At 47.6% G+C, this 25,233-nt stretch overlaps 1 protein-coding gene across 1 annotated transcript in view; it reads left to right on the forward strand.

Annotated features, from left to right (window-relative positions):
- The window catches only part of LOC144158542 (uncharacterized), a 95,507-nt gene that overhangs the window by 43,452 nt on the left and 26,822 nt on the right, over positions 1–25,233 (forward strand). Inside the window, exons 8-9 of the mRNA XM_077689495.1 lie at positions 8,367–8,539; positions 23,206–23,405. Of these exons, the coding sequence (XP_077545621.1) occupies positions 8,367–8,539; positions 23,206–23,405 (373 nt within the window). The remainder of the gene's footprint in view (positions 1–8,366; positions 8,540–23,205; positions 23,406–25,233) is intronic.

Raw genomic sequence — 25,233 nt, forward strand, 5'->3', positions numbered from 1 at the left:
GCAAAAGCATGAAGACTCTGCCACCTTGTTTCGGTAACGGCCCTTAGTAGCGTGTGAGATGTCCATCGCCGGCAATCACCTCGGCTACGCGCCTTGGCATAGACTCGTAAAGTGAAGAAACGAGTCCTTGGGTAGCTCGGAGTGCCTCCCATTCTTCTTTTACTGCAGCCCAAAGGGTGTCTGGAACTGATGAGATGGCGCCCAGCAAGGCGTTTTTTCATTAGCCCCCACACACTCTCGATAGGATTCAAGTCCTCCCTGACCGGCGGCCACTCCAAAGTCCTGATCGCGAGGTCTTCCAGCAGTGCCGTCACGGAGCGCGCGGTGTGGACGGGGCTCCGGTCGTGCTGGAGGAGGCAGCAGCCATCCTTGAACGGCCCGTCCAGGACGTACGGAATGAAGTCTTTCTCAAGTATCGCGCAGTAAAAGCGTGCTTGAAACCGCCCTTCAATCCGTACAAGTGGTCCCAGGCCGTCCTTGCTGATGGCTCCCCAGACGTTGACTGTGCATCGCCCACTGGACAACACAGTCTGGGTCCATGGCGGCAGGTATCTATTTAAAAAAGTGTAAGCAAGCGTGTAAAAAAATACATTTTGACGAAAAAACAGGCTGGCCGTGCTGTAAGCAAATGCCACGAAAATACTGATACTTTTCTACCACCAATACAGGAAGCGTATTTGCTTAACGGATGCACATCCAGCCCTAACTTCGAAGAGCTTCTAACTTATTATCAAAATAATATAACGCATTGAGTTGTCTACACCGCACAAAAAGGAAAACAAATAAAGTACAAGGTCACTTGCTGCTATCCGTACATAATTTTAGTACGATATTATATTATAGCAAAAATAGGGGCAAAACATATTCACAGAATTAAGGTGAATTACTGTGATACTCAATAAGAATGTTTCAACTGATAATTGCACCACAGAGAGACTCTTATTTATGCAATGACAATAAACGGCGCCGACCATACCTGCAATTTACTGGCCGCCAGACGCGCTGCTGCTGGTCCCATCGGCTTGAAAAAGAGGACTCATCAGTAAATACGACTTCTCTCCAGTCGTCCGGCTCCCATTGCTCCACCATGCGGGCAAACTCCAGTCGCAGACGCCTTTGTCTCTCCGTTAAACGTGGCTTTTGTGTGGCCGCACAGTTATTCAGCCCGGCCTCTTTCAATCTACGTCGGATAGTCCAACAAGAAATATCCAAATTAAGTGTCTCACGGATCTCTTTGGCGCTGATGAAGGGATCTGTGGCAGCCATGGCGATTCTTAGTCTATCAGACTCTTCGTCGGTGGCCCTCGGTCTTCCGCTGCGCTCAGAATCTTCAAGGCGGCCTCCTTCGTCCCTGTACGCCTGAATTGCTCGGCGGACAGCTCTTCGGGATCTAGCAGTCCGACGGCAGATCTCGCGCTGAGAAATTCCTTGTAGGCATAACTCAACAATGCGTTTCCTCTCGTTGACGGGGACCGGTGGCGGCATTTTCGCGAGTGACAACGTCAATAACGAACAGCGATCTTAAATAGCGCTTACTACACGAAACGGTCCAATCGCACGCTTGCAGTGGTGATAATCCCATCATGGTATTCACTTTACGACGCCGAAAAGTCACGGTGCGCTCGAGACTGCGCATGGCTATAGGCGCTAGCACCAATTTTGAACATGTCGGCGTAATTTTAGTTTCTTTTTTATTTGCGATGAAACGAACTCACGCATGCGACAGGCTTCATTCAAACCGGCGCGTGTAGTGGTTTGTGGCTGAGTCCCACATTGCGAATATTGCGAATATCTGTGAAAGACAACGGTAATAAGAAGTAGTAACAAAAAAAGAAAAGCACACTGCTGAGCGCAACGCGCCCACAGATAGCAGCTCATGCTGTAGTGATCGCAAGTTGCGCCCCTGATTGTGACCACTTTCAAAAGGCGCGCTACATGGACAGCCGAACCGACACCGTTCGGTCTTTCCGTGAAAAAAAAAACCGTATCAGACTCGTGTGGGCGAACGAACATGCGTGCAGTTAAGATAGGCCCTACAGCCGGTGTCTCGCAGCAGGCGAGCTTTCGCAGGGTGGCGCTGCAATGCATTTCGGCCGCCGCTCGCGTGGAATCCAGACTTTTGCTCCCGACAGTACGTATATTTGCTGTGTTGCTGCCATTTCTTTATGAATCTGCCTCACTTCTACGCCTGTACCATTGACCATCACCTGCTGTGGAATTTCTGTATTTGCTCCCCCCTTATGTAATACCCCGCAAGGGGCCCTTAAGGGTATAATAAATGATGATGAATCGTCAGACTCGGATGAGTCGCTGCCACCCGACAGACAGACCAACTTTATTTGGCCAGGCGATTAGGCCGGCGATATCTTTGCCGTAGTCCGTTTTTTAATATCACTGCGGCTCGAACCGCCGCAGACCGTGATAGAAACAGCTTGTCGCCACTCTTCTAATCAATCTGATCGCGAAAAAGAAGTTCCACATGCGAGAAAGTAGACGTTAGCGTGTTGAAAAATTGTGCTAGGGGTTGTTATCAGTGCTGAATTTAAAAGCGGCGTTCAGATATTTGCCGCGATGGTAAGCCTACGCTGACGGGCAGCGCAGGTTCGGTGCTCCGACCCAGCACTGCCGGCACCGCGGTGTGGCGAGCGGCCGAAAGATGGCGCCACCTGCGCGCTAGAATCAAAACAGGCCACGGCAGATGTCTTGGTCACCGATCGCTGAAACGGAAATTATTGCCAAAATAAAGCTCAGTATGCGAAAAAGGGGATGATAGTGTGGTGAAAAGTTGTGTAAGGGATGGTCATTCACAGTTGTACAGATACCGGCGATCAAATATTCGCCACGATACTAAGCCTGAAGTTCCCAACACCCAAGCTGACGTGAGCAACGCCGAGCCCGCTGGCTTGGGCGACAGTTCTTGCGGCCGCCGCCGCGCACGAGCTCAGTCCACGTTTAGCGCTGCATGTCGTCGCGCGGAAAATAATGCATCTTGGCGTCGTCGTCGATTTGCTCGGACAGGCTTCCACGAGCAGTACTTCGCATTCCGCGAGGTTGCCATAGCACAACTTAGTCGAGCTCGGCGACGCGCACCGCCGCGTCACCGCGGTGCGCGTCGACATCGCGCACCGCGCGGTACCGGCAACGCGCAGTTTTTAGCACCAGTGCAAGGGAACACCATGCGCCGGCCACGAACTGAAGAGCAAAGACGTCGAACACGCAAAGTGCGCAAAGTTTACAAGCATTGCTCACACAGCTACACCCGTACGTCTCCTGCCCAAACGAATACCACCGACAACAGCAGCGCAGGATATCGTTTCCGGCTCCGAAAACGACTATATGACGTCACCCTGAACTGGCCAGACACGCAGGCTGATGTTTCGTCACGCCGAAAGCGATTTCGCTAGTGCTGCTGATTTGTGGAAGCTCGCGGCCAGGGCAATCAAAATCGATTTTAGATGTGAATGCGGCCTCAGATCACTGCAAAAATTTCTGTGAGGCATCTGTACAAACTACTGAAGCCAATTATATCATTTTTTAGGCGTCAAAATTTGGTGTCAGTACTCCTTTAAGAAAACGCTACAATAAATGGCACTGCATGTCCCCCGAAGGGCCGTTTTTTGTTTTGGTTTTTTCAGGGAAAGGTGGCAACCCTATGCGGTACTCTGCCCAGTCTCACTCTCAGGAGGTTGCCCTGTGAAGCGGCTCTCATGGCTGCAGCAAACCGCAGGAAGTCTGGATGAATGCAGAGATTGGTTGCAGTGCCGGAGTAGCAGATCGTACAAGAAGGAAAAGCAGGCAAGGGCGAAGGTCCGTTGTCACCACCAAGATGCGGGACAATTTGTTCTGTCGAGGGGGTTCGAAAAATAACGAAATGAGGGAAAATAACTGAACAGTAAATAAATGGATTGGGGATTGCATGTGATGGCCAGGGTTTCCTGTCTTGAAACAGTGTCCGCCACTTATGACAGAGATCGGGGATGTGCATCGATTGTGCTGTACTAAAAAAGTGCGCACTGCCAGTCCTTGACAGCTTTTAACCCTTTGAGGGTCGAATTTTTTTGGAAAAAACTTTCCCTGGTGGTCAAATTAGTTTATTGCGGATTTGGAATGTACAAAATGTCTAAAGTCTAGAATAAATGGTAAAAAATTATCAGGAACAGTATTTTGGGGCCAGCATCACTTAGAACTGAAAAATGTTCAATAGTATTTTAGAGTGTGGTATTCCTTGAAACACGGGTCTACGCACAGTGCCTTATCGCAGTCTGCACGCATAAAGCGCGTGTCCGAAAATTATCTTCTTCCGAAGAAAGACTGTCTACCGATTCAGACTCGGTGAAAGGAGCAAACTCAGAGTCAGAAGAGTCATCGCGGTCAGTGTCATCAGAACGGGCAGTTCGTTGGGCCATATCGCCGCTTTGCCGTGCATCTGAAGAACTCGAAGGCAACTCAGTAAACGAGGAGAGCAAGAATAACTCGTGCGCGCCGGTGATAAACAAGATAATAGCAGCGCCAATATAGATAGAAATCAACTTCCGCCGCCCCCGCAACGGAGTCTCTGAGTAGGTTACTTCAGTTCCAAGCAAGGAGGGCACGAATACCTAGTGAGCGTGGGTAATAAACAAGATAACAGCAGCGCCAATATAGATCAAAATCAACTTCCGCCGCCCCTGATAGCGAGCGCCGATCAAGTTTCGCGCGCCTCCGATGCGATCACGTGGCGAAGCTGAAACCACGAAACACGTTGACACGTACAGACGCCGTAACGCGGCGAAGCCAAAGAGTTCTGTTTTTCACCGCAAGAAGGTAGCACAATCAAATTTCAAACACTTCTTGTAAGTCCCAGGAGGTGGCAGCACCTCCCAGGGAGCATGCATCGTTAATATGGTGCGAAATTTCAAACGGATGCTCGAAATCGTACCCGTACGGCAAAGACCTTGCGGGACGGAAAACCGCCGCAGTACACGTACGGCAAAAACCCTCAAAGGGTTAAAGAACAAATGTTTCAAAGACCAAAAGAGCCATTTAAAGAACAAATGTTAATTTATTCTTGTGTTTCTGCAAATGCATAAACAATTCTCTACTGCACGTTATAAGTGTGCTGCCGTATTTACTTGCGTAATGGAACCACTTTTTTTTGTTTTTTCAGAAAATTCGGCATGAATTTGGTGGGAGGGTTCATTATACGGGAAAAAGTTACAACACCTTTTTAAAAGTTAAAATTTCATACAATAAAGATGCTAAGAGAAGTACCATCAAAGCCTTGCCTTTTTAGTAAAAACAGATAGGTGATTATGCAATGAAACTTTTTTTATTCACAACATGCTATAGCCCCCTACTCACTGTTGTCCCCCTGCTTGCCTCCTCAATGAGGGCCCGCAGCGCATCATCTTCCGTGCTTTCAAGGCACTCCGAAACGGCTTTCCCACACCAAGAAACTTCCCTTCTTTGGGCCCACGAAACACACGGCGATCCCTGTTCATTTCCCCAACCTCCTGTTTTCGCCAGTGCACTAGGTCAACTGCCACCCAGTCACGTGGTTTCCATGTGCATCAATGCATGATCCACCCCCTTCAGTTTCAAACTGGCTGCGTAGCTCATGTACTGGCGCCTCGTACGGAGTGCACCAGGAGCACAAAAAAAAATCGGAAGACAGTTGAACAAAACCATGGAGTGCAATAACGAAGTCGCGGAACAGCATAAAGCAGGGAAGGAGTGCGGAGTACGTTTGGTGGTTTGTTCGCACGCCGGCAGAGCAGCAGAGCAGGGAAGTAGTCTAGAGTAACAGCGTTTTCATGGCGCTATACACAAGAAGGTTTGTTTTGTGTTCAGCAGGGGTGCTCCACAAGCGCGCAATTTTTAAATTGTGAGCCATGGCATTTGCACTCATGTCTTCAGCTACTGTTGAGAATTCTTTTTGTTAGAATGCATTTTTAGCGTGTCTGCTTACTGTGGTGTGATATCAAGTTACTGCGATCGTCTATGGCATAAGTAACCATGCCAAGATAAAAACATATTCCCGCTGCATTTTTTATGCAAGGCGACAAGAAAGTAAATTCTCAAGAAGAAAAGTAGGGGGAGGGTTCATTAGGCGAGTGGGTTCATTACACGAGTAAATACGGTAATCCAGGGAAGCCACATCCGGGAAGCCACAGCCGTCACTGTTTTGTTTTGTGCACGTGCGCCATTCAAGAGTGCCATCCTTGCTTTTGAAAATGGTCGAGCGTACTGTGGGTGGTTCCAAACTCATCACCGTTATCCTACCTTCCTCTACTTGGGCCACTGACTTGAGCAATGATGGCTGTCTTGTCTTGTAGCGATAAAAACTTTGGGCTGGCAGAGGCAGGCACATTATGAAAGCAAATGTGTCAGTTGCCACACACACAATGAACGCACGTGCGCTACGCGCGTTGTTCAGCGGTAGCTGGCCAGCATAGCCCAAGCCAAAGCTGTGCCGTAAGCACTGTAAGTCACCATCTGTTGCTCTTTGAAGGTGTTGCTGTGAGGCTAACTCCACAGCTACCTGCTGCACGGCAAACTTCTTTCCTCCATGCTGCACAGTATTTTTTGTAAACAAATATGGCGGCGGTCTTACAAGCGCCACTTTTTTTTGCCACTTTCAGTCCGAAAAAAAAAAGCATTTTAGCACTTTTTTGACACTGTTAGACTAAATAGGTGGATAAAATGGCGACCGGACTTGCAGCAAATTTTGTTAATGCGGGATCGCTTTCCAAAAGACATGTCGTTGCCGCGAGATATGAAATATGAATGAGCTTCTATGGACAATCGTCAGGGATCCGAAAATTCTTCGTTGCTGTGTGAATTTCGTACTCGTGGAATTTCGTTATCGTGGGGTTTGACTGTATTCGCACACCCTTATTAATGATTGAAATGTGGCTAAGCATGCTACTAGTCACTTGTATGGTGACCTTGGTGCAAGCATTGCCAACATGCAGTGATACTAGATTCCTGATTCATTCCACTGTATTGACAGGAAGTGCTTTTTCGGCTGATCAGTTTTACCCAAGTAGCATTGCACTTCAGGTCACATACACCAGAGTTGGTATGCGCACAGAATTTTCTCGTTTTAGGCTTTTGTGCATGGCTTCGGCGTTAAAAGCCAGCCCAAAAGGGGTGCGCCATGTGGTGAAGCATGGGAGTTCACTAGTTTGGCAGCGCTAACTTTCAGTGCTTTATTACTTGTAATCTTCAATATCCAAAAACTTGGAATACCTTAGATGGCATAATTGTGCTCAAATGAAATAGCCAACACTACTCGTGAAGCATGCGAAGATTGGAATGTTTGCGTGCACGCCCCAAAAAATACAAAAAATTTGGCTCCAATTCATGCTGTGAAGGTGGTTGGACTGCAAGCTGTAAACGACACCCCGGACGATTACCCATGCGACGTCACTTGAATTCACACATGTGGCTCTACAAAGGGGGAAACCAGCGACTCTGGCAGTCGGTACCTGGGTTTCGCGGGGGTGGTGTCTACATAACTGAGTGACTGAACGCAGCAGAAACGGCAGAAAGAAAACTGAGAGGCGAATCTGGCGAAGGGTGAGGAGGATGGCGGCACGCGTGGCTATGGCGTCATCTCTCACTGTGTCCCCCTCACTCTGCTTTCATGCGTCGCCGCCAAGGAGCGCCTCCCCACCCTCCCCCTCCCCAGACGCTGTTCCGTTCGCCGCTAATCCAAACCACGCAAACGCCGTTATCATACATTATGCAGTTTGCACTTCACATGAGGGCTTTAAATGAGCATAGGTGGCAGACCGCTGCTGTGCTTGTTGAGCACACCATCTGTCTCCCCAGTCTCCTCGTGTAGGCGTAGCTTAGTCGGTAAGATGACAGGCTGTCGCTACATTTTTTTATTCAGGTCCGGGTTTCATTCCTGGCGGTGCCACTAATTTTCTTCATTTAGCCTGCCGTTTTCCGCTGACACAGACACGAAAATTTCCTTGGCTGGTAGTCTCCTGGTGTCCAGTTCCAAGTATGTCCGCATCTCACAGGATTCTTAACCGGTCACTTTTCCCGAGCCTTTCCCCTCGCAAGCAAGTACACCCTCACAAGGACCACCCCTTGGAAGCTGCAGGTCCATACTGATGTGTGCAGAACTGCTGCAGAGTGTGGCGGTTCACTTGTTCCCAGATGCAGTTCACCTTGGAGCAGCCTTCTTTCCGCACCCATCGTGTGCAGGGCCACTCTGAAGTTGATTGTCTCATTGCACATAACACTTGCTGCCCCTATCGCATGTTCCTGTCTTCCCCCCGTAACATCTGAGAGGGCATATCGAGCAGGAAAATGTGCCCGGGTGCCATTGGGAAGAAGCCCCTGTTCAAGGGCCCCCCCCCATGTGTGTGCAGGAGGAGATTACAATGGAGCCCGTGGAGGGGGATGACGTAATGGAGGAGCTGGAGAGGCTGGTGGCCCTGCATGGCATCAGCAGCAGGGCCAGAGAGGACACCACCTTTGCTGCCACCCAGCAGGAAGAGGGGCAGCCACCTGAGGGCAGGCCCGTCTCCCCCATCGTCCCTAGGTGAGGTTGTCCCACTACTTGGTGTGAGTAAGGGTTCTCAAGGGCTGCACCATTACAAGTTCCGGGCTTAGCTACATATCGACAACAGTGATAGATCTACCACAGCGGTGCTAGTGCCCAGGACAGGTCATGCACTTGGGCCCCGGGATAATTAGTGTTCTTTTTTTTTTTTTTTTTAACTTGGGATTTAAGCTAGGGTCGCAGATTATGCGAGAATGTGCAAAATATATTAATTTAAGGGGCCACACTGGTCTTAAACCAAGGAACTTTATTCTTAAAGTGGTGATGATTAAAATTGGGGGACGTGTAGTTTTTCGTTCTGACTGTAGATATAAAATTTGTTTCTGTGTAAAACGACTATACTCAAATTTATTAGGATCTTTTTGTTTGATTTTTTGACTGCCTTTGTAAAAAACTGCTAAAGGGATGCAGCTGAACAAGGTAACAGTGAACTGTGCACAAATCAAGGAGTTATTAGCCCACCTGTCACGCGAGACCGTCTGGTGGAGCGGCATTTATCCATACCCCAATCATACGACACCCTGGTCATACAATGCTTTCACACGGTCCCTTGAACATCGTATTATCGGGATTCCACTGTATTACGGCCAGGTTGGAAGAACCAGCTTTGGAAGAGAACAAACATCGCCTCCTTTAACTGTATGCTGGGAACATGAGCCAGAGACCTCCTGCACATCTCTGCCCCAATCTCTCTTTTGTACTTTTGGGAAGTAGTGTTACGTAAGAAATGGCCAGCACCTCTCGCAGCAGCCACTTGATACAGCCCGCCACGCCATGGCCGGGCTAGAGTGCTGCGGGCTTCGCTGGGAGCACACGATATCCCCACACTCTTCGCCATAGCTTTGGCAAGTTTTGAATTTGCCTGTGCAACCTACCAGAACATAATTGCATTGTGGGGTGAAACAACTTCAAATAAAACAGTTTTGGTTTTTAAGTAGCATGTTTATTCCTTACAGAAAAGGTGAACACTGCCAATGACATACAGTCTAGTCCACTCATAACAATATCCAAGGGCCAAGGAAATTTCATCATTATAACCAATAATTGTTATAAGCGGATTGTTAAATAAAAAGGCTAAACAGAGCTCAAAACATTTTATTCGCATGCAAGCAAGGTCGTACTACAGTTAAACGTCGATATAACGAAGTCGTACTTGCGGGCGAAAATTTCGTTAAATCGAGAATTTCGTAAAATCGAGGTTTCGATTTTACAGTTAATTTAACCAGTTATTGAGGTTTCAAAACCTTGCGCATCGCTCAGAAACAACAGCTATGTAGTTACCTCTCCACTTAAAGCGAAATTTGTTCTAAAACTGGCCGCGAAAATTGTGTGAGTTAAGAGCTTCAACACTTAGGCAATGGAATTCGGATACCCGACAGTAGTTCGTGTCGTAGTAAAACCGGTGCTTTTTCCGCAACGCCTCATTAAATATGATAGAAGGCTAGGTTTCCACTTTTTCTTTTTTTCATTTCGGTCACTACAAACGCCGCTGCTAGTCAATTGAACCCGCGACCATGCCCCGTGAACTTCACCCCGGTGAGGTGCTGGTTCGAAGTTACGCCTCTTTTCGTCCGTTCAGGTGCGGCGTTGAGGGGTGCGGCGGGCCAACAGCGGAAGAAGCTTTCGAAAGACTTTTTTCATGCACAAAGGCTCTGCAGTATGGGCGCGTGATGCCACCACGACACTAGAGATAAAGCCATGATTGAGAGTTGAGCGGAGTACACACGGACCGCTTCACTTTGTGGAGCAGCGTTTACGTGCTCCCGCAAAAGCAGAAAGTAGGGGTGTGCGAATATCAATTTTTTAATTTCGAAGCGAATTCGAATAATAAAAACAAAGTTCGAATCGAATCGAATATTTTTCTAATATTTTTCGAATACGAATACTTATTGTTTTTTGTAAAATTAATGTTTTCACCATCTAGAGACACAAAAACTGCAACTTTATTGCACAACAAATCACACAAAGTAAAATTAGGAAATACACAATACTATTGCACTCAGCAGGTTAAGGTCTGCACTCACTTAAATGTTAACATGGAGAAAGGTTAACTGCTCGACATGTTCGGGGAGCAGTGACAACCTCCTGCTCGTCACCACTTTACCAGATACCGAAAACAGCCGCTCACTTGAGACACTAGTAGCTGGCATGCCCGAGCCCGTGCACATTGCCGCGTGCTGATACAGTAAAATCTTGATGATACTAATCTCGCGGGACTGCGAAAAATATTCGTATCATCCGAAATTCGTATGAACCAACACAGACCAAAAAATTTAGCGCTGAAAAAAGTTTTCGTTTATTTCTTTTCCTACTTTCGCGTGAAGAAATTTGTGATTTTTTCTGCTTTTTTTAACCCCCGTGTCGCAAAGCAGTCCTTGCTGGAGCACGTAAAGCTTCGCGCTCGTCTCCTCTCTCGCTGTGCCCAAGCTCGCTACACGCCGCAACAGCCAAGCGTGAACCGCATGGTGCGTTTTTGCACGCGATTCGCTCGCCTCCGCTCTGCGAGCGCTGTATTTTCACGCCCACATCGACGATTTCGCGCCCGCGGTAGCGCCTACCTCGGTCAGAAAATGACGCACGACGCGCGCGGCAGAATGGAGGAGCCAGCTTGGCTCCGCCGGAGATGGTTAGGCTTAGCACCCCCGCAAATATTTTATGGGCGTTTTCACTAGCGGCGCGGATGATGTTTTATAGTACCGTTTTCGCATGCATTATCAGCTCCTTTACCGCACAAGCAACTTCGTGTCTCCCTTGAGCCGCATTTTATAGAGCGGTTAGAACCGGTCGCACGAGCCCCCTACGCCATTTCGCGGCTGGAGCCGACGCCATGTTGACGCCGCCGGCCGCGCCGCGCGCAGCGTGGGGGTGGTTTCGCGGCGGTGTCAGCGCGTTGGGCGTGCGCAGAGCGTTTTCGCAAGCAGAAAACAACAGCCCGGCCGTTTCTGTAGAAAGAGTGACAAACAGGGGAGCGAGAGCCGTCACTTCCTCGTTCGGCAGTCGGGTGCCTCGCCGGCTCGTTCGTATCTTCCGCCGGGCCGCGCAGGACCGTTCGTAACAGCCGAAATTTTTCCCATTGCAAACGATGCAATTTAGCCGGGACTTTTCGGAAATTCATTTCATCCCGAAATTCGCACCCCCAGAATCGTATAATCGAGAGTCCACTGTAAATAAACACCGATACAGACACGCTCTGAATTTTTTTTTTTTTTAGTTTTGGGTGGTTCGAATATTTCGAACAATAAAAGTGTCGTTCGAATCGAATCGAATACCAAAAAATTCGAATCGAATATTCGAAGTTTCGAATATTCGCACACCCCTAGCGGAAAGCTTACGTTAAATATCTTCTGTCCAAATTTGATTAAGCAATTACTTTTATGCCCGCTGAGCCCTAAAGAAACCGATTTCTCCACATCGCAGCTGTCTAATGAACACGTTTTGACCACGTTCGGAGAGCAATTTATTGCCACCAGCCCTCGATGTTCAAGCCGTACTGAAGAAGTCCGTAAGCAGTGCTTGGCGTTTCTTGACCAGGGTGGGCTTTACGTGACGCTCGTATGCTGACAGCGTTAACAAGACTTGCTCTTAAACATTCGCGTGCGCCCGCGTGCCTCCGTAGAACGTCGATGGCATCCATCACTTCGGTGGCCTTCAGTTTCACTGACACTTCCTCAGGCTCTTGTTCGGAACACTTTTCTTTCTCTTGAAGTGCTCATGCTGCTTATAAGACTCATCTAATGATGGACGAACAAAATATAATGTGGTTATTAGCGAGCACAACCTAGAGCAGCAACACGTGAGCAAAGACGCGTAGAAAAAAAACCACGAAAAAAACACTTGAGAAGTAGGCTTCAGCCATGGAGGAAAGAATGCTTCGGCAGCCTAAGCAGGGCGATTCCACGAGAGAACGAACATGCGTGTACACGACTATTTTTTGTTCATTCTGGTTTTTTTATTATATATGCGCGCAATATGGAAACCCCCGAAAATCAAGTTTGTTTTCTCCTGAGGTGCGTAGTTCGGGAGAAAAAAATGTTTGAATGTGCCCGGAGCGCAGCGGTGGTTTCGGCAACTGCAGATTTTTCCAAGTTTGCGTCTCTGTGTACGTCAAGGAGTACAAGGAGTGTGTATAAAATGTTTTGGGCCATAAACTGGACCAGAATGCTTATCCGTGTAACGCAAAATCAGCGTCCTGCAGCGAACAAAAAATAAAAAAAAAATCGTGAAATCGGCCCAGACGATAATTTGTTAGTGTTTTTGACGCCCCCTATCTACAATTCTTCTTTTCTGAAAAACTTGTAAGTTGGCCATTTTATTGGCCATACGTATCTGAACGCATAAACAAAAGATGGTGTTTGTAGAAAATTTAGAAGTACTAAAAAAAACTGAATAACTTCGGCTCTTTTTCAGAAATTGCGCAAATTCAAAACTCAATATAAAAAAAACCCCATACTCGATTTTCTTCAAAATTGCGAAAATAAGACTCCTTTACTTGGACAACAAAACTGTGGAAAAACATGTTGCATCATTTTGTTGAGAACAAAGTTATAAGGGGCCAAACTTGGGGCTCGCGCGACGCGTCTTGGCGCGCCGCGGTAAGTTCTGGCCGCTGTTGCCGGACGTTGCGCGGGTGTACACGGGCGGTAATTCACATTCCACTGCCACATGCCGGCACGGTCAATCTCTTTCCAGTATTCCCAAAGGAAAAAAACTATTCTGGAGATTCTTCTGTTTTTTTTTTTTTTTTTTTGCCCGCCTCTGTTTCCCTAATTTGTTCTTTAACGAGCTAACTTTCTGGCCGATACCAGCTCGAAAGCGCTCCTTTGCGAACGCCACTCTTCTTATAGGGAAAGGAAAGAAGGATTTGAAACAACAGGAAAAGTTTTTCCGGTGGTTATATCGGGTAGAAGTGGTAGGAGTGGTCGAAATTTTCTATTATTATGGCGCTTCGGTCACAGCACGAGTAAATTACTGAAGGGATTTCAGTTTTTTCACAAGAATATTTATTTAAGCAAAAAGACACAAGTTTGGAAATTGGCGGTCAGACTATCGTGATCAATTATTTACAGTCAGGAACACAGCAAAAGCATACGTGTGGGAATGCAACTCAAGTAAAATATTTATAATATCTGCACCACAGCTTCCTCGGGCGCTCATACAGTCAAGCACAGCCACTTCGCAGACGTGTAGTTTGCTCTGGAACGTTCATACAGCTGATATTTCTTCTTGAAATGGCTGGCTGCACCGTCACTAACGTAAACAACGTAACTGTACACAGGGGCACTTTCTTCCAGGCATTTGTGCACCTTGTGGAGCGAGCGCATAGCATGCATGTGCGGTATCGTGTTGCATGTGATCGCTAACTACTGCGAAGCTCTGGACTGATTTTCTTGTAGTTACAACGCACGTAAACAGTGAAACCTGTGTTTTGTGCCAGTGGTACGACTGGACTTCATTTGGCAGAATAACTGTCCAATTTTCAGAGAAGTCGAAGTGCAGTACAATGCTTGATCGCCGTTCGCATCTTTTCGCTTCGTTTATGGCAATGGCCTGGGTCCGCCTAATAGAGTCATGGGAAATCCACTTGGTGACCCATTTGCCTAGCTCCTTCACGAATGCAGCTGGCGGTAGACTCTTTTTTATCAGAGAACCAATTTCCCATACAGCGTATGTGACGTCTTCTTCGTCCGAAACGCCCAAAGCGGACATGGTAAGGTTGTCGGCCATTGGGAATTGCCGGCACGCGCCCAAGAAACACTGCGTCGATGGTGAGGTGCAAAGACAAAGCTCCTTTAAGTTGCTCATTCTTCGGTCAACCCCTGTAACATTTTGCACGGCCAAAGCAGACAGGTCGGCATTCGCACAATAAACGCAGACGCACACTTCATGCTGGGGGGAGTGCAAGACTAGGGCGGGAATGAACTGTGGGTGGGTGAACGGGTCACACTTTTTTTTTCAGAACAACATCCGCTAGGCTTCCCCTGCCACATCTATCAGGATAAGAGTGTGCGGGTAGTCGAGCAAGCAAACACGCGCACAAATGCACGTGCAAACACTTAGGCACAAACGAAAGCATCCACCCTTGAAAGAAAAAAAAAAAAAACTTTTAAGGGGAGGAGTCAAAAGCAAACAAGAATATGGCAAGGTAAAGCAAAGGGAAGCATCCGTTGAGAGCCCATCAACCACTGAGTTGAAGGACAGAAAAGGACGGGGCAGTAGCCTCCCCTTACTGCAATTTTCGTACGCAAGCGTATCAAAATCGCTAGTAATACTGTAATGTACGCTTCGCCTTTGTGATATGTGACTAAACAATAAATATACGGCAATAATATGACAACAGACCGGAATTTAGTAATACGTCAAGGAGCCAGGTACCCGACCGCACCTGATTCTCATTCCAGTAAAATAGGTTCGCGTGCACGTGGCGTCTCCGAAAAGGCCTCGTAAGCCGTGGTGCAGGTGTTTGTTTCCTGGTTAGTTATTTTTACGGTCGTTCTCTCATGTTTGCCTCAAAGAAGGCGGTGGGATACCCTGTACTGATGCCAGCGCACCATGCACCACCAGCGGAAATGCGCCCGTCGTGGTGGGGAACTGATTAGGGTCTGAAGGTCAATCCATTCCCTCCCTTGTAACTGCCCGAGCGCCATCTGTTTCGGTTGCCTGCGCATCGGAGGAACCTTTGTTTTTTTGTTTTGCATCCCGCAAAACACTGGCGCCGCAAAGGAGCGCTTTCGAGCTGATATCGGCCAGAAAGTTAGCTCGTTAAAGAACACATTAGGGAAACAGAGGCAGGCAAAAAAAAAAAAAAAAAACAGAAGAATCTCCAGAATAGTTTTTTTCGTTTGGGAATACTGGAGAGAGATTGACCGTGCCGGCATGTGGCAGTGGAATATGAATTACCGCCCGTGTACACCCGCGCAACGTCCGGCAACAGCGGCCGGAACTTACCGCGGCGCGCCAAGACGCGTCGCGCGAGCCCCAAGTTTGGCCCCTTATAACTTTGTTCTCAACAAAATGATGCAACATGTTTTTCCACAGTTTTGTTATCCAAGTAAAGGAGTCTTATTTTCGCAATTTTGAAGAAAATCGAGTATGGGGTTTTTTTTATATTGAGTTTTGAATTTGCGCAATTTCTGAAAAAGAGCCGAAGTTATTCAATTTTTTTTAGTACTTCTAAATTTTCTACAAACACCATCTTTTGTTTATGCGTTCAGATACGTATGGCCAATAAAATGGCCAACTTACAAGTTTTTCAGAAAAGAAGAATTGTAGATAGGGGGCGTCAAAAACACTAACAAATTATCGTCTGGGCCGATTTCACGATTTTTTTTTTAATTTTTTGTTCGCTGCAGGACGCTGATTTTGCGTTACACGGATTAGCATTCTGGTCCAGTTTATGGCCCAAAACATTTTATACACACTCCTTGTACTCCTTGACGTACACAGAGACGCAAACTTGGAAAAATCTGCAGTTGCCGAAACCACCGCTGCGCTCCGGGCACATTCAAACATTTTTTTCTCCCGAACTACGCACCTCAGGAGAAAACAAACTTGATTTTCGGGGGTTTCCATATTGCGCGCATATATAATAAAAAAACAAGAATGAACAAAAAATGGTCGTGTACACGCATGTTCGTTCTCTCGTGGAATCGCCCAGCATAGAGGGCGCTGGCGTAGGCAACGATGGAGACGTCAAAATGGTGGCCGCACTATTAAACCGTCCATGACCGCTAACGGTTATTGAGCAGCTTTTTCATCGCTTTTAATTGTTGTCAACCGCATAATTCACCGCTTTTCTTTCATTTTAGCCTTTTTAAGAGTTAATGTGAGTACTGAATGTTTTCAATGTAGGCTCTGAGAGGCAAAATAAAATGTGCCTCGACCGGAATTTCGTTCTTCCTTTCTTGCCATGACTTCGTTAAATCGAAAGCGCTGCACGAAATTACTTCGTAAAATCGAGATAAAAATACATGGATTTAGCAAAATTTTGATAAAAAACTTGAAAAAATTCGTTATATCGCGAATTTCGTTAAATCGAGGTTCGTTATATCGAGGTTCAACTGTAGTACTACTCAATTGCAGAAAAGAAGCCGTAGTCCGTCAGCTTTGTTTGCTGCACGTAAAGCTGGTGCACATCTTTTCCAAGAGCATCTATAAGTGCTTCACCTAGCTGAGCGAAAGGTCCTTGGCGGAAACGAAGTCCGTGAGGGATTGTATCGTCCGTTGGGCCTCTTGCGAAGACACTGCCTGAGTAGGCTGTGCAACCACGTCATCTGAGGCGTCACTGTCACTGCTGTCCGCAGAGCGTATCCGCGCAATGTTACCCTTTAATTGAGGCACTCGGACGTTTCCAAAACATCGCCCCTGATGTCCCTTCCACGGAAAAACGGAGGCAGTTGAAGAGGCACACTGTCAAATTCAACCTTAAAAGCGGCACATGCGCGATACAACAAACGAACGCGCGAGCAGGCGTGGGGACGATGCCAAGCTCCAGTGCTGGGAGGGGGGTTCAGAAGGAAAACTGTTCTCCTCCTCCTCGTGCTTCCTTGTAAGCTGTGCAGTTGACTCGTTTTCTGAAGGGTGGAAGGGGTGCAAGGTGCACCGCGGCTCGCAGCGCATGCTGCAGCACGGTCTGCGTGGAGAGTTGGTGGCAGCTCGCATTTTGGTGCGCGCTGTAACGGGATTCAATCGTCATATCCGATATTGCGGCACTGGAGCATTGTAATAAGCGGTTTATTTCACCATAGAATACATGCAAAAGTGGACCGTGCCATAGTTGTGCATTGTAATATCCAATGTATATATATATTGTTATAAACGGTATCGTTATAGGTGGACTGAATTGTAATTGTGACTGTATATATTCTGAAGATGGTAATAGTCAAGCTAGGAATTCGCCGATGCAATTTTTGGGAACATGATTGCGTGGAGGTGTGAAAAAACTTCAAATAAAGCAGTTGTGGTTTTAAGTTGCCTGTTTATTCGTTACTGAAAAGGCGAAAATTGCCAGTGCACCAATTGCAAACATATATTCTGTCAATACAGCATTCATTTAGGTGCCTGCTGCCGGGTGAGTTACCCGGAATGTTTGCATTGTGTGCTAATTGTCTGTAACTGGCTTCACTGAATGGATTGGTGAGAGTAGTGCGTTTTGCTGTGCGCCACAATGCACATCCAGTCAGACAAAGAAAGCGCCACACGTTTCTATTTACGAAATATCTTCAGACAGTGGTTTGCGCAAAGTGTGGCGGAAGTCAATTTCAGAAGAGGACTGGGTCTCTAACATCACGTCCAATTATTCTGTTGTATGCAGCCTGCACTTCCACGAGCAACATCAAGAAGTAGTTGTTGAAGCTGAACACTGAACACGCTGTACCCAGCATGTTCAGTGAACCAACGTCAGGCGCTGGACAAACAGAAGCTAGGAAAGACCTCAGAGTTCGGAAGCGCAAACGAGAGCCTTCGTTCACTTGTGCGGAGGAGAGGCCTGCTGCGGGTTCAGTACACGACGTGAACATTGCAAATGTTGGATCAAATTAGAATGAGTCCTTCGATCTTTTGCGACAGCTCACAGACATCGCTCATGATCATGATAAAACGACGAATGCTGCAAGAAGTGTTGAGCATGCATTCACTAGTAGTGCAAGCAACCGAGCTACTGATGGGGTTTCTGCAGCAACCGTCTTCAACAGACAGGTACCCGACGCTCAGGGTGGAAGGACATGAATTATCCACGAACATATGGTTGTTCAGTGGGCCTGGGTGTCAGAAATCCAGTGACGGCCCAAAGGACAAACCAGTCCAAACTTCTAGTAGCGTGAGGCACAACGTGGGATGAAACAGGGTTTACGCTAAACGATCATGTGCAACTCAGGCACTAGCGAAACCGTGCTCATCGTTCTTGTATCTTGAGTGCAAATGATGGAGAGAGATGGAGTGTGCACTAAGACAGCAAAATAAAGATTGCAGCAGATGCGTATAAACAGCAGCTGCGGAAGCTTCAAGACGAATCCTGTGCTGGAGCATTTCTAGAAGTGGCATCTGACACAGAAAGGGGAGATACGAAGGTCCTGTTGCTCCGGACCAAGTAAGGAACTACAAGAAAAAGAAGCCACAGTAGTAGGAGACAGCAACACTGCATTGTCATTCGAAATTTGTCAACGAAAGCCTAAAGCTGCATACCGAACAAAAACCTCTTAAGGGAACCATGCAATAAAACCTTTATGAAGTATGTTGGCGCAGTATCTGGGGAAGTTGGGTTCAGTCACTTAGTTCGTTGTCGCCTTGAAGTTGAACTGCACGGCCTTGAAACAACTGAGTCTAAAGTCTGTTCACTCATCGTGGATGAAATGAAAATTCGGCAGAAGCTGAAGTACAGCAAAGAGGTGCATTTATCGGTGACTTTGACCTGGACTCCGAGTCACAGCGTCTTGTTCCGAAATTTGACAATGAAACCTTGGCAAATTCAGTCTTGTGTTTTCTGCTCTGCGGCCTGCATGCTAGGTACAAGATACCTGTCGGGTATTTTTTCACAAAAGGGTGCACTGAAAAGCAGCTCGCAGAAGTAAGCCGCTATGTCATCCAGACGACAACATATGTCGGCATCGATGTCATCTGTGTGTCACCGACAACCACAGGATAAACGTGGCGGCCATGCAAATTTTGCCCGGTGCAGAGGGAAAGACGTGCTCCGCACCCTGCTGATTCCACAAGGAACATTTTCCTTCCTTCGATCGGAGTCACATCATTAGGGAGGTGAGATCTCAATTCCTTGCCAAAGATATGGGCGGCGAACAGGAAATCTCGTCACAATACCTGATGTAAAGCAGGTTGTTTTATGATGAGGAGGTTATGGCGAATTAGCGGAGAGGAAGTGCAGCAGGTGACGTCAGACATGGACTGTATTGCCGAGACGAGGACATAACTTAATACACAAATCACTCGCACACTAATCTAAGCAATATAGTAATTGTCCCATGAAAAAGTCTTACTCAAAATAGTTCGGGCTCACGGTTAGATGACGTTGATGGCGTTGTCGAGCCATGGAGTATTGCGCTTGTTCTGTGTGCTGGCCGCTTGCACTGTTTCACCTTGCCATTGGTGCTGGCTGTTGTGAAGTCTCAGCGCTGTTTCTCGTGTGCTAGCCGGTCCACGGAGAGGGTTGTGTTGCGGACGTTGCGAGGACTTGCCAGGATCGAAGGTCTGGAGGGCGATGCGGTTTGGCGTCTAGTCTCCTGGACGTTCGTGCCTAGCCGAGAGCTCCCAGGAGGAATGTGCGGTTCCGTAACAAGGATCTCCTAAGCGTTCTCACCCAGCCGAGAGCTCCTGGATCCGCCTGCTCCTTCCTGCCTCCAGCGCTCGCCCCCTCTTCCTCCTTTTCCTCCTCCCACGCACTATTTAGACGTGTGCTTGGCCGGCTCACTTCGGCACGTGCTCGTTTTCTTTTCCACTTCTTTTGCGCCCCAAAAAGCGCCTCCTCACACCTGATAAAATTGTATAAAATACAGAAGACTTTGACAGTGAAGCCTATTCAATTCCTCACACGGAAACACCTGTACCCACTGAACATTTAAAAAGTGAGCGTGACATTGGCAGTGCAGCTTTTTTCTCTTCCAGTCATTGCTACCCTCAAGTGCTTGAAAGACCAAGCAGGCCACACTGCCGACAGGAGTTTGCGTTAGGGACTCGGCATCAAGTTCCTTGAAGTGATACAACAGTGCAGTGGTTCACAATAATGGACACCAGCAACTGTCAGCAGTACATTCACTGCAACAACAACGTTGCTCGGCATTTCACTGACACAGACAATGCGAGGCTAATTTTGCTTGACGTGGAGTTTACTGCATACATTGAGGACCTGAAGGGCATCAGCAAACTAGGCCACTTCTTCAGCGAAGAGACATACTACCATGCCCTGACCTTTGCCACCAAGTCATCGTGGACTGCGTTTGTTATCAGCAAACCGTGAAGAAATTTCCGTTTGTTCTCACCGGGAAAATGTCCAGCGACCCAGTTGAGTCCATGTTTGGCTTCCTACACCGAAGTGCTGGATGCAACAGTGCACTAAACGTCAAGAGTGCAATCTCTGGCCTCGAAAAAATGCTGATGACGGGCATCGTGGCAACTTCCAGAGACAGCAACGTTCAGAGCTCCACGTCGTTCACATCAAGCCAACTCCTCGCAGTTCAGGAGAGACGTCAAGCAAGCACTCATGTCACTGACAAGTTCCTGGACACTGCACCACAGGGTTTTAAAGAACACTGCCTTTCAGAGAGATCATTAGCCCTGAATCCTGATCTTGCCAGCCTTGCAATGATCGGAGGCTTCATTGTTCGGGCTGTAAGTGAGCACATACCCTGTGCAGACTGCATCGCAGTGCTTCAGGGGGCAAGAAGCAGCACTCCCCACCTTGGACTGATCAGCCATCAAGACCATGGTGGACATTTTTATCCCACACAAGAGCTCGTCAAGCTTCGGATAGGACTTAGGTTTGTAACCGAGTGTTTTCGCATTGAAGGTTTATCTCGAAGCCTTTTGAAGTTTGTGTGCAGAGAAGCTGTGGCAACCAAGACCTCGCACACCACAGAAACCTCATCGAGCTCGTCGCCAGGAAATTCGTTAAGCCCCCTCTAGCACACTATGACCCCCCGCTGCCTTTCCCCTCCCCTGAGCACTGGGAGAGAGCACTGTCCAGCTCGGACCCTGACGACCAGCTTTGGCTGGTGAAGAGGGCTCAAGAAGCCGGACGGTCTGAAGGGGTCCTGGAATAAGGACTCCTCCCCAAGGCGAACTGCTTTATAGGGACGTTCGTTCCTCCTCCTCCTCCTCAAGGAGCAACTGACCTAAGTGCTTCCATTAAGCTGCTGGAATGCAAACATCTGTCCTGGAAAATTCTGAAATTGTAATGCATTTTGACGGTTCAATCACATCTTTTATTTTGAATTATATGTCTTGTTTCACCTAGTTCAGATATGCTTTTCACATGTATCATTCACATCGACGTCATGTGCAAAATTAAAGTATAAAATGCAAATGAGCGACATTAGTTTAATAGAGTAGTGCAACAATTTTTTTTCGCATATTTTGGAACCTGTGTTCTAAGGCCATGCTTTGCTTCTCATTTGGAATAAAGAGATCGTTACTAGTCTCGGTGTGTTTTGGATACGAGTTAGTAAAGGGGTACAGTAGACGTCTTCAAGCTCCAGGGGATGGTCACACCTGTGCGTCCACCCAAAGCCACCGACCACAGACAGAGCTATCAACTATTGATCAGTAGCCATACTATCAATTTAGGTAGATAGTCCGATGAGAATTCAACCGATCATGCAAAAACTTCCCGTAGTGCCCCATTAACGTCGACAATTGTGACTTGCACACAGCTCTTGATGGCCAGCTGTCTTCACTAACAATGAACACTGTGCTATCACTTGCAGACTATTATATAACTATTGTTATGGGGCTACCAACAGCCATTTACACACATGCTAGAACAATAATTTTGACAGGCGATCATCATGATCAAAGAACACGAATTCAGTCTACGGGCGCAGTAAATTTGTCTCAGTAAGAAACATTGTTAAGGAATGTCTGAAAATGATCTAACAGCTAGAAAAAAGATGTATACTCTTCTGAGAGAATATGTCGGTGTGTTATAAAAAACAAGAATGATCGAATGGATGCTGTTGTTCAATGTTCTTGTAGGATATATCTTATCATGGATCTATGTGTCTCTTAACCGAACCTGCCCAACGCTAGTGCATGCGACTGGATGAAAGTCGGTCGGGTTTGTGTCTTCCCATAGAAATGTAGGTATCTGAAAAAGAGAATCAGCGAGTAATACTTCGCTAATCAGAGCAGCATTGTATGTGGGCCAGCAGGTTGTACACAAATGCATACAGTATATTTTTTTAAGGAAATTATCGCAGCCTGAATTCTATTTTAACCCCTGCGCTACTGCTTTTGATGCACGCAGAATTGGAAGATTGATTATGAGGTTTAATGCACGGACGCTACACGGGCGATGACGCGCGTCATAGTGGAGGGCTCCGGAACAATTTTGACCACCTGGGGATTTTTAATGTGCGCCGAAATCTGGTACACACTTGCGTTTTTGCTTTTAACTTCCATCAGAAAAGCGGCTGCCACGGCCGGGAATCGAACCCGCATCCTTGGGCTCAGCAGCACTATCCCTTAGCCACTCCGTACAATTGTAAGATACATTTCGGGATGGAAAGCTGTGTGCCTTTAATGTGCATGCAACTGCCCGAGCCGGGTGCTTGTTTGGCCACAAGGCGCAAGGCTGACACTGGCCCGCCGGCCCCACGCTGCTGCCACTGCAACGAGTGGGGAGAAAAAAAGTACTCTCAATGGCCAGCGCCATCTCTTGATGCCTCCACTCAACGCGTGTCAGGCTGGCTCCAATGTAAGAGCGGGCAACGTTCCGGGCATGTAGTTGCAGGAGGCGATAGCACAAGCTGCTCTGCCTGCCGGTTGTGGGGATGCGAGCTCATGTAGGTCATTGGCTAGCAGCCGACTGTGCCAATGCGATGGCCCCTGAGTTATACTTGTACAAGCCACTCTTGGGTTGTCAGAGGATGCCCCCCCTCTGGAGGCTGCTTCACTGTGCAAGGAGGTTGTTGCCTGTGCAGGTTCTCCCGAGGTGGCACGCCCCCACCGCGACGCCTCCCCAGTGACTTGGTCATCCAGGAGGCAGGAGGTGAGCCAGCGGCAGCCCCAGAGCGGTATGCTGAACCGGTTGCTGTCCCCCCACCACCCGCACAGCAACAGCCACTGGATGAGGCTGTGGCAGGTCCATCGGGCCTTACCCCGCCCTTGCGCCGCTCACCAGGTGAGTGTGCTCCCCCCCTCCCTCTGCATCACCACCAGTACGTGCGAGTGCATTCGTTTTTGTGACAAAATGCGTACACGTCGTGACATCAGCAGCATTTTAGCGCACGGGATCCACTGCCCGCCTGTGTTTTTACCAACCGTACCTGGATGGAGGTTTAGGAAAAGGAAGCACTTTTTTTTTTTTTTTTTTTCGGGTATGCTAAAGACAGCCTAGCATGCATCGGGTAAATGTTTAGCCACTAATTAGGGACTCAAGCGAAGCTTGTGAAAGAGGTACATGTGTCCCCATACATACCGCACAGGGCGTCAGCTATCAGGTGGCTGGAAAGGAACAGGCCCTGCAAGAAGGGCTCTTGGTGTAATGCTCAAGTCAGACTGCCTGCAAATTTACATGCTCGTGTCTGAGCATGGTGTTGATATCTTTGTCGATATTCCGTGACCTGTAACTTCTGGAATGCACTGCAGTGCCCCTTTTCCCAGGGCCATTCTGCCTAGAAGGCACCCTCAATTGAGGGAATTGCATGAGCAAGGTGTTCGAAAAGATGACTAACCCAGGACTGAAGTAGGCACTCTATGTAATATCACGGTATCCTCCATAGCTGCCAGGTGGGCTTTGATTGCGCAGATGCAGTGACTGACCAGCTTGTGGCCATTTAATCATGCGTGAAAGGTGCTTCTGTCTGTAGTCAGTACAGTATATCTTTTTCCCTCTTGGAAAAGGCTTACTGCCTAGCAATATCATATCAAATCTTGTAGTGCTTCCAGAAACATGCCAAACTCACTGGAGAACCACTTGTCCAAATAAATGTTTTGGGTATTAATCAGCGCAGCACTTTCCAGAGCTCACACTCAAGAAAATGGGATTCCCCAGGGGGAAGTACTTAGCTGTACGCTTTTTTTAACAAAAATAAGCACTCTGCAAAAGGAACTGCATCCCGCAGTTTTTCACTTTACTTTGTCACCTCTCGGCCTGCAAGCAGGAGGTAAAACTGTAAGCTGATAGAAATGGTTTCAGTTGAGGTAGATGCTGAAAAGAGCAGCTGTGTTTTATTCTCCAAGCATCTGGCCCGTACCCGTGGTCCCACCTAGTGGAGCAGGCATCCCAGCGAAAAAGAAAATCAGGTTCTATGGAGGTCTGCTGGATAAAATGGCCACGTTTAGTATTACACACTCAACACAACTCAAGGTGAAGCGCACAATAACGGTGAACATGTATGAAGTCCTCATCCACCAGTCATATGCTGCAGGTAAGACGTGCCGGCTCTGTTTATTTAATGGCTTATTGAGGTCGCAGATGGTCTTTGCTCAGCGGTCGCAGCTAATCAACATTCCAATCGCCGCTCTGAGACCATGCCTTTTGGCGGCCACTCTAGGCACGCCGAGTTCGATATATCAGATGTGAATTTCGTTATAAGGAATATGTTTCGCGCGCATTTCCGTGATTGATTTATTTTTGTTCGATATATAGCATAATTCGCTCTATCCGGGTTTATTATAGTCGGGTTTGTTTGTATGTAAGGGAAATGGGTAAAAGAAGTGCTTGGAGAGAAGTCATTTTACAACGCAAATACCTGCACAACACTTTTTATGCAAATGCTTGGAAGTGCATCTCTGCCGTGTCACACACTAACCATGGTGAACAACAGTTCGAGGACATTACACATAAATGCACGACTCTTTATGGGGGAAGTAGCGCTTGCAGCTTTGATTGCAGTAGGACAGGTTGAACGAGGGAAAACGCTACAACCCATTGTCTTCACAGACTCTCTGGCTGGGCAAGTGAGCAAACGAGCAAGAATGGAGTCTTGGATCAGGAGGCTAAGTTT

This window comes from Haemaphysalis longicornis, unplaced genomic scaffold (assembly GCF_048455015.1).
Source record: "Haemaphysalis longicornis isolate Haplotype H1 unplaced genomic scaffold, Haemaphysalis longicornis Haplotype H1 scaffold_1, whole genome shotgun sequence".
Taxonomy (NCBI): Eukaryota; Metazoa; Arthropoda; class Arachnida; order Ixodida; family Ixodidae; genus Haemaphysalis; species Haemaphysalis longicornis.